Below are 10,397 nucleotides of genomic sequence, written 5' to 3'. Positions count from 1 at the left end.
TTGTGAAGCAATGACTCCCTGCAATATTAGACAGGTTTCGGGTGACTCATAGCCAGAGCTGACTTTGGCTTCAAGTTGAATCGTGTATCCCTCAACTCAGCCCAAAGAGAGATGGCTGCTCTGATCTGAACCTGCCCGGGTCTTGAAAAGAGGAGGAGATACACAATACCTGTGGCAGAGGCGGCAGTTGTGTAGAACATCAGAACAGGACATTCACAAATTTTTCCCACACAGGGGTTCACGCCCATCCCGACAAAGGAATGTTTACCTTACCTGTTATGTCTCTCTTTGATTAATGGTGTTGCATAGAGTGCTCGCATACAAGGCTCCACACGCCCGGATAGGTATGGATATGAGATAAAAACTACAGATAAGCATTGCTTTCAAGAAACAAACCTGAGAATATGTCGCTACCTAAGGGTATACCCACATTTCGTTTTCCCAAAACATGAAATAACTGGTATTTCCGCCCCCATGAGTTGCTCGGTCGTGCGGATAATAGCTGTGTTCGTTCACCCTGCAGGGCGTGCAGCAGATCAGAGGTCAAGTCGAGGAAGGTGCAGTGCGGAGCGATTCTTGCCGCTTCTGTTCATTCTGCTACTTCTTAAGGCGCGAAACAAGCAGTGCTTGGTGAGTACTTACCTCAGCTGTCTGGAGGAGGCAGACGGTATTTCATAAGACCAGTAAATCTCTGCTTTTCCAGTGCGTTTTCGAGTGCATCGTTTTATCTAAAGCACGAATGTGAATCTGGAGTGCATCTTTCTTTAAGGGCCGTATCTCTGTTGTAATCTTAGTTAAAGCTTATTTTTAACTTTTTACGGATCGGGTTACATTTTCTGTGGTTTACTTTTGGGCTTGTGGGTAGTTACAGGCTTGATGCACCTGAAAGTGTTCACGTTTACAAAAAAACACAATCTTGCCTTAGTTCGTTGTGTACCTTGCTGCGTGTTTCGCACTGCTTGAAACGCGCCTTTCCCCACAGCAGCTCAGCAGTTCTGTTTGTAATCAGTTTGGAGAGGAGGTATTAGCTGAAAAGAACTTGGAGCTCTCTCACTTCCCAAAGGTAAAATTAACAGTGCCCTTTTTTAAGGTTTCGCCAGCACAGCACTTGTGCTGTACTTTTGAACTCTATTGTTAATATAACGTCCATGGAACACCTCCTTGACGCTGAGTAAGGCAACACAGCGGCTTGCACTGCTTATTCCGTATTCCATATCTATGAGACCATGCAAGGTGGGGTTTGCGTCGCCTCATAAGCATGATTGAGAGGCTTGTGCTGCCAGAACATCAAAAAAAGTGATGCTCCGCCGGCACAAGCCCCTCATAAATAAGCCCATCGATATTCTGTACTGTTTTTTAGGTCTTTCACCACCAGGAAGCTACATATAAAATAATAGTCAGCTTAAGTGAAAAATAAAAGAAAGTTGTTACTCATTGGGAAACACACTTTAGTGCATTATGAAACCTCTGTTAGATAATGCACCTCAGAGGTCTGTGTGTAACCAGAGAGCAACAGGATTACATCTTGGCTGGTGCAGTGGAGAATAGTGACTTGTGTATTTTTAGTGGCACAAGGTCACAGCCTGAGACAGGGGGCACTGTGAATATGTAAGACATTTTATACTTGCAGAACATACAGTATAAGATAGGCCACTACAAAAAGGTTTAAGATAAAATGTAGATTTAAGTAATGCCAGAGCATATGTAATACAATTTTTTAAAAATAGCTGTCCCTTCAACACCTCCAGGTGAAGTAAGTGCTCTGTAAATAGGATTACAATTAAAAGCACACACTTTACAGCACAGTTGTTAACTCTGCACTACCACTCAAAAAGAATAAATGTTTGTCATCAGAAACCTTCAAGAGATTAGGTTGACTTAAAGCCAGAACCGGCTATCATGTACCTTTACAGTTTCAGATCAACTCATAGTGCACATTTGCATTTCTTTCACGAAGCAGGTGCCTGGCACAAAGGTGTCTTTAGCTGTCTGTGCAGCTTCTTTTCACAGCACAGGAGACTCCCTGAAGGAAAGTTCACTATCGGACGAAGTGAGGGGGAAATGCAAGGACTCCACGCACCTCCGTGGTTCACGCCCCACAGACTGAAGACCTCTGATCTACACCTAACTGCAGCATTGGCCAAGTGCCTTGGCGCGCTGTGCTGGTCTCAGTGGAGACCTTGTGATTCAAGTTCTGGCATGACAGTCACCAGTCCCCGCAGGGAGAAGCAGGCACCCAATCTAGTACTCTCTTTTGTTGCAGAGACCTGACTGCAGCCATATCACATGTATTTGTGTTTCTGATAACTACACTTGACATGGATGCTGTTAATTAGTGATCTCTATATTAGCATTTGAACAAATCGTGTGCTCATATCGTTTGTGATACTAAGCTGTTTTCATTAAATTCTTAATCCGCCCGTTAGGTATCCTTTCTATATAAAGCATCCTATGGCTTTATTATGATGTGGCACCTGACTTGAACAAGATCGTCCCACTGTAATAATGGAAAAAAAGAATGATACTTGCAATAAAAATAACACCACTTTCATGACTACTTCCACTACTGCTATGGCCTTTCTGAGGTTCAAACGTGAGAGCACACAAATCCAAATAGTCATTACTTTTCCCCATTTTCCTGTAAGGGTAAATCATGATTTTACCATATTACATACTTAACTGATATTTTGCCTTCCTATAACTATAACCTAGACTCAGCATATAGCCCTGCCTCTGCGGTGAGAAAGAATGATTCAGCTCGTCCAGATCTGTAAACGAAGAACCAAGCAAAGAAGCCATTGTGACGCATGCATTCTAACCGCCTTTAGCCCGCGCTTTTTCATAAGCACATCGGGCCTTTTCATCCCAGTCCATTTCTATGCATTTCTAAGTCAAGAACGTGACTCATACATTCACGCATGTTCTTTCACTGCATTTGGGTAGAAATAATGTTTTCAGTTAATTTTGTATTTCTTTGCTTATCGCTGTTCAATACTGGAACATGCTTTTGTCTGTCTTCATAATTAGTTTGTTGCTATATTAATCTATTAGTTTGGCTTTTTTATTTTAAATATTGTTTGCACTACATTGAACAATGTGTCATCCATTTAATAATTGACGAACAATTAGTAAATGTTGATTGTCTTAGCTTCTTTACCTGTTGCTAAGTGGGTTGTCCACGTTTTTGAGAAAATGTATCAAAATGTAAGTTTCATACGTTTTTGGGAAGCAGTGATAGTCGTAGAAACTGACTTATTGGTTATATTTTGTTAAGCTTGCTTCTGAAACTGATATATGCTTGGAAGTCAGCTTGATGGCTCACATGTGCAGTTAGCTATGGCTTGTGCTTTCGAATTTCGTCAAGGTCAACAGTCTTTCACATTTCCGAAGTAAACAAATTGGTTGTCATTTAGTTCCTGCTATTTACAGAGCTTAGACACAGCAGAAGTATGGCATAAAGCACTAGATACATTTTGAAGTTAAGTATGCACTCACACAATTCTCTTTCTACACTAAACACACATTATTCACCATGCATTGAGGCACTTTCACCCTGCAGTTAGACACTTATCGACCTTCATTCATGCACCACTCATCCTGCACAGAGACTCACATCATTCTCCCTGCACTTGCACACCAAATCTCTTTGGTTTGGAAAGGGGAGGAGTATCTCTAGCACAAACATTTACACCAAACCTCTTAATTTATTATTAATCCCATAGGCAAAACCTAATCCATTTACCAATGCTGGTTTTCAAGCGGACACACTTTCTGACCAATTTGTTTTGCGTTATAGATAGTATTGCATCAGACAGCAACACTTATAATTTATTCTTCACGCCAGCAGAGTCCATGCAAATAGGGTGGTGTTATCTGCACTCTAAATATATCTATACTAAGGGGAAGAACAGCATGTCTGGTCTAGAAAACAACTCGGTGATTACAAAACATTCTCGTTTAAGGTGCAGGATGCATGCACAAATACTTCATTACGAACTGAAGTTGAAAGGGTAGAGTGGAAACCTTGATAAGGGAACAATAGGTTTTCTGCAGAAGTAGCCCCATGTTGCTATAGTTAAAGAAGCAATCTCCTTCCCAGACAACAGACGTGTATTGACAGCATTCCATTGACTTGAGGTTGCAAACCAGCCACTGAGGTTCCCTTTGAAAAATCACTGAGGACTTTGTTGGGAAGTGGCTGGTGATTTATTGTCTTCCTGAGCACTTCAGCTTTCATGGATGGTAGGTGTGATGGGGTACGACTACTATTTATTTTGTTCATGTGATGAAGTTTCTAAACAGGGCCTTTGCTTTTGTGTGTCTAAATAATGCTACAGAAAGGTTGAATGACAGCCAGATGTGAGCAGGGCTGGACTGGGAACCAAAATCAGCCCTGCCAATTTTGTCAGACCAGCCCCCGGGTCAAAGGAGGAAAGGGACAAAGTACTGCTGCTTTAGTTCTTTTGTTACTGGCAGACGATATTGCAACACTGCTGCAAAACTGCCCCCTAGTAAAAACAAACGGCCTCCACCACTGAAAAAAACGGTCCTCACCGTTCCATTCCACTGGGAAAATGCCCAATGACTGCTACGGCCAGTCTGACCCTGGATGCAAGATATTACACTCCCTTGTGCTCACGTTGTGGGTACTCTAGGTTGGAGACGGCCTCACAGCTTCCTTCCTTGACAATCATTGCTTTACGCAAACTCATTAAAACTGACTCTTTTCTTCTTCACACACCTTGATCGTTAGAAGGAAAGGGTAGGGGTATCTCTAGCACAAAGATTTAAAATACAACTTTCCTGTTTTGCTGTTTCCTTTCAACTGATTGTAGTTATTACAGGCTGCATAATACTTCTCTTATAATGTTTGACAGTCATACACTCACATAAGATAAAATTGCTATGTGTCCTGTCCATGGCCTGATAGTGTACTGGACGCAACATTAAACAAGCTATCACCAACTGAACAGGTATTGAATAGCTGGAGAGATCTGCCACATGCTGCTGGCCAAGGTAACAACCTTTGATATCTCAAAATGAAAATCAGATACAGGATGATATTACCAGCCCATCCTAACAGATCTCGACACCATTTCTCAATTTAGTAGGTGTCTGCTCAGGACTATACACTTAAACAAAATATCTCAGGATGGACAAATCATTGCAGGAACCAACTAAATGGACTATGAACATAAAAAATACCACAAGGGGACCTGTAGAGCTACTCAAAACTTCCAACTTGCAGCAAAGGATAAACTGTGTGCCTTTTTGCACAGTTCTTTGTCCATCACACTGCAAGCACTGCGTCTCATAAAATGATCACTAATGATTGCACCTCACTGGTCATATCGTACAACATAGAAACACTTCAAACACAGTTTAAAAACAAAGACAGCACACTTCCACCCACCCTACATGGTGTACCATGCCACTCATGTAAGCAACCACTTTAGTCCCTATATAAATCTTGCATTACAATACAGTAGAATACTGAACACAAAATAACTGGTTTACTACAACCCCTCTGTTTGCACAACTCCCTTTAGACTGCTTGACAAGTTTATCTCTCTGCAATATCTTGCAGCACTTCTGTTTTGACTATCCATACTAAGAGTTTCTGGTAGAAAAGAAGGAACAGAGCAGAAAATTCACAGCCCTCTAATGGTGTTGAACACAGGAATCCTGGGTAAGCCATAATGGTTGTAAATAGATTTGACATCTCGAATTCCAGGCTTTAGGGGTGTTGTGGGTGGAAAACTCACAGATCGGGGTGCACTAACACTGAAGATAAAAACCTATCTCTAAATAGCTGTATATTTAGAGAGGGGCAGGGTGCTCAGATTGTGCATGTTTTTTTTTTAGATCAAAATGTTTTGATGTAATTGTTCATATGTACGCATGATTGCTCAGCAGAGCAACCCTGTTGGTGCATAAAATGCTGCTTCCCACATGTGATATTTGTCTGACATTAATTAGGATACATATAGCCGATTTCCTTGTGTGTCAGTGTATAAATAAGATGTCCACCTACATTTGTTGTGGTACATAGGCTGTACATTGACGTTAATAATAGACTGCACAATTGTGAAGTCTTTATGAACAAAGTCTTTATATATGTCTTCACCACTAAGCCTTGAGCATGCAGTATGAATTTGAACGTTTACCGTGCGAGCCTTTACCACACACGGAAGTGTTTTTGTATATTAAAAACATTTTACCTTCTTTTTTTGTACAAAGGGTTTAGGGGTGGGCAGTGCTAAAGGGAGGTCAGGGTAGTTTTAGGGTTTAGGGGTGGGTAGAGGTAAAGGGAGCTATGAGTAATTTTGAGGTATAAGGGCAGGCACTACTAAGAGGAGGTTTGGGTCATTTTAGGGTTTAGGCATGGATAGTGATAAAGGAAGTTTAGGAGTACATTAAACAAATGAGGGAGGGGAAAAATACTAAATATTATTTAATTATTAACATATTTCATATGTAATATGTGTGTGTGTGTATATATATATATATATATATATATATATGGGTGTGTGTGTGTATATATATATATAAATATGTATATATATATATATATATATATATATATATATATATATATATATATTTATATATGTAGATAGATAGATAGGTAGACAATAGATAGATCTATATATCTATCTGCATATATACACACATACATATATAAAGTTATACCCTAGGGCTTGATTTAGAGTTTGGCAGACAGGTTACTCAGTCACAGCTGTGATGGGTATCCCGTCTGCTGAAATCTAAATCCCATTATATCCTATGGGACTTAGATTTCAGTGGACAGGATATCCGTCACCGCTGTGACCGAGTAACCCTCCACCAAGTTCTAAATCAGGCCCCTAGTCACCATAGAAAATATATATATATATTTTTGTTTGCTAATAACTTTGGCACCATTTGACAAATTTTCACAAAACCTTTCAAAATAATTTCAGCTCCTTCCTGAAAAGATTTGAGTTGATACATCTAGTGGGAGCCGAGAAGAACGGGGGCGGGGGGCTCCCAAAATATACTTTCACCATGCAGGTTCCCATAGGAAAATCGAAAAGTGTTACCGAATAAACTGCTGAACGGCATTACATCAAATATGTAAGAAAGCTATATCTTACTCCAGAGAGGGAGTTTTTGTGATTTAGAGTAAATCTGTTCAGAAGTTTTTTCAGAAATTAAGATTCATTACAGAACTCTGGAACTTCAACCTCTGTCATAAAAATGCTTTAAAAAAAATAATATAAAGGGCTTGGTAGAGATACCCTTCTGTCCTTTCCCTAGGGTAGGGGGGTACCAGAGGGATCAACTGGTGATAAATATTTAAAGGAAATGTTTTTTAATGTTTTGGTGCAATCCTGTGGTTCTCTCATGGGACTGTGGTAAAAAAAAAAAAATGGCAGCTGTTCATTCATTTTTTAAATTATCCTGGGGTAGGTCAGAACCTGGGCTCAAACAACATACATTTTATTTAAAGTATGGGAAGGGGGCATGTGTTGGGCCACCCTCCCGAGCAACTTTCGTCCCCGGGGACTCCATCAATCATGGGGCCAGTACATTTTAAGAAAAGGTGGGGGTGTGAGCCTCTGTCCCCAAGGGGACCCACCTCCTGAGGCCCAATGCAGTTTTAAAAGGGGAGGATATGTGGCCCCGAACCCTGTGTCTCAGGAGGCCCTAGATATGCAATCCTCTGGGGCCATTTCTATAATTAGAGGAGGGGGCATGCAGCTCTGCTTTCCATGCTGTAGATCAGCCCCAGGGACCCTAGTCTTGGATCAGTTCTGAGAAGTATGCCAGTAACCCTCATCCCTAGGGACACTGCTGTTTATTCCATACCATGCTCACACTTTCCTGGGCAGAAACACAACTTTTCTTTCACCTGGGCGAGAGCAGACAAACAAATGCTTCTCCCTGGGCAGAAGCAAAAGATAAGGTTCCCCAGCTGGCACCCACAGTGGGTGCCAGCTGGGGAACAAGCTAGGGACACAGGTTTCCCTAACATCCCCAATGATGGCTGGATTATGGGTGCGCTGGGAGGGCATTCAAAGCACCCACTTAGAAAAAAAATGTTGGCTCTCTCTGGCACTGGTATGGTTTCTGATAGGGAACCTGCATGGGCAACAGGGGTCTTGTAGCTCTTCCCACTGCCCCCAACCTTTAATAAAAGGTGTGGGTGACCAGGATGGGTACTGTAGGACAAAAAAAAGTGTAAAAAATAAATAATAATAAAAGGAATAATAAATGAGTGGCTCATTTGGTATTGCCTGCTTCTTGAAAGGAGTAGCCAATATTGCCCTCTGAGGGCTTTTCATTATATTGTTTGAAGACTTGTAGTGCCCCTAGAAGCATTTCACTAATCTTTGGGGGGTGGCAGGGAGTGAAGCAGCCCGCCTCAACATTAGAAAAAACACTGTAAGGGTCCTGGGTCATGATTCCAGGAGAGCTTACCATGTTTTGTACGGCACTTCAAACTGGAGCTGTAAGCTATTCAGCTGGAGTGCAGAGCCCTCTTGTGGTGGGTTCTGTGGCTGCCTTTATGGTCTGAACTTTTGTTTTTTAAAAAGACTCAAAAACATGTTGATTTTTTTTTAATAAGGCTGTGTTAAAAAATTGGCAATCACTTTTATTAAACATGTGGATTTATATAATGTGCATTTGATTATAATTATTGGTGACATTTTGACAAACAAAAAAGGTCTGCTTTATATATGGTAATATGCTGACCCCTTCATAGAGCCAATAGGCTCACCTTTTATATTTTGATGTTTAGATCCTATGACAGTCAGTTGGTCTGCCATACTTCCCATATATTGTAACATCACATAGTCTTGGTTTTGGCACCAGCGAAGGCTTTTGGCACAGGGCCTCGTGACAGGCATGGGGTTGGTGCTGGGGGTGGTAATAAATATTACTTTACAACAAAAAACCCCAGATATTTATTGAAAAACTCAATGGTTAAATAGATATTATGGTTAGATATGGTGAAAATATCTTACTTTGATTTTAAAAAACCTTTAGAAATTCACTGGAAAAAGCAAAGGTTAGAAGGATTTAATAGATGAAAATGAAAGTTAATATACTGTTTTAAACAACAAAACCACTGAAATTCACCAGTTATAGTTATCTTATGTAACTGTAAATCATGCCCTTCAGTAATTATAGTTCATCCCCTCCCCATGCACTCATATATCACTCATGTTCTATCACAGCATTGATAAAGTCACTGACATTTCTGAAACAACATTATTGATTGCAACACTATGCATGACAAATGCACAGGTTATTTTAACTTTAGGGCACAAGTTATAGTTACTTGAGATAACTATAACTAGCGAATGTCACTGGTTTTGTTAATTTTTACCAGATCATTTTCATTCCTTCTAAAATGGCCATAAGCTCATAGAGCAGGTTCACATTTGTGCACGCCTATTCTCGGGCACAGTGATGGGAAGGAAATGAAGTGGCTGAAAATCATCTGCCTGAGGTTGTAACTATGGTATTCAGCTTTGCAACCATTACCCTCAGTTCTATAAAATGCAATTTATCTCATAATTGCCAAAATCTAGGGAGGGTATTTGCAGCTATTCACAAAGCTAACTTGCACTTGGGCCTGGCTTGCATCCAGGCTCTGCATTCAACCCTTTGCAGGCAAGCAACCTCACACTGTGCACAGCTGCAGAGCCTAGCCACACTCGGGTGGATTTACTGACTTTTTTCAAAGAATCACAGCACCAAAAATATAAAAAGTGACCCTAATGGCTTTCTGAAGGGGTCTGGCAGGAGCAAAGTTGAGTTTCCTTCCTGGAAGAGTGTGGAGAGATTATGTACGATGGACATCCCGGGACACTATTCAGTATTTGCCTTTGTATTTGGAGTCTTTGGGGCCAATACTGGAATGGTAAGAGGGGTGCATACCCCTTCTTCTTTTTTTGTTTAAGGATTGGACATCTCTAAACAAAGATAGAGATAGTAGCATGTGGAGGGGTGTTGCACGCTCCCTTCCCTTTAATTTATATTTGACTTGAGAGTTTTGGTTCTACATGGCCCAAAAGTGACTCTGGGAGCATCATGTTCCCTGGACCAAATTTTTGAAAATAATGACCTGGCCCACATCGAGGAGTCAAAATAATTAAATAAATAGCAATGCTGCTGTGCAATGTATTTTTGCCACAATTCCACGGGAGTCCAGCTGGATTGCGGCAATAAAAACTATTTTTTTAATGTTGGCCCTCTGAGGTTCCACTGAAACACCCCCCGCACAAGGGCTACGACAACAGGGTATTCATACGCTGAACCTTTATATCTTTGATAAAAAACAATTTCAGAACAGGGTACCAAGGGCCTGATTTAGATATTGGCGGACGAGTTACTCCGTCACAAAG

The 10,397-nt window shown here is 40.9% G+C and overlaps 1 protein-coding gene across 6 annotated transcripts in view; it reads left to right on the top strand.

Annotated features, from left to right (window-relative positions):
* Positions 1-280: 280 nt before the first annotated feature.
* The window catches only part of LOC138299775 (cytosolic phospholipase A2 gamma-like), a 380,498-nt gene continuing 370,381 nt past the window's right edge, over positions 281-10,397 (top strand). The window contains exons 1-2 of one of the 6 annotated variants that reach the window (XM_069238318.1): positions 281-344; positions 524-630. In XM_069238318.1, coding sequence (XP_069094419.1) covers positions 296-344; positions 524-630 — 156 coding nt within the window. In that variant the 5' untranslated portion in view covers positions 281-295. The other 5 variants (XM_069238319.1, XM_069238324.1, XM_069238323.1 and 2 more) reach the window with 5 other exon arrangements.

The sequence above is a fragment of the Pleurodeles waltl genome, chromosome 6 (assembly GCF_031143425.1).
Source record: "Pleurodeles waltl isolate 20211129_DDA chromosome 6, aPleWal1.hap1.20221129, whole genome shotgun sequence".
Lineage (NCBI taxonomy): Eukaryota > Metazoa > Chordata > Amphibia > Caudata > Salamandridae > Pleurodeles > Pleurodeles waltl.
The sequence above is the reverse complement of the archived record's forward strand: the minus strand, read 5'-3'. Positions and strand labels throughout refer to the sequence as shown.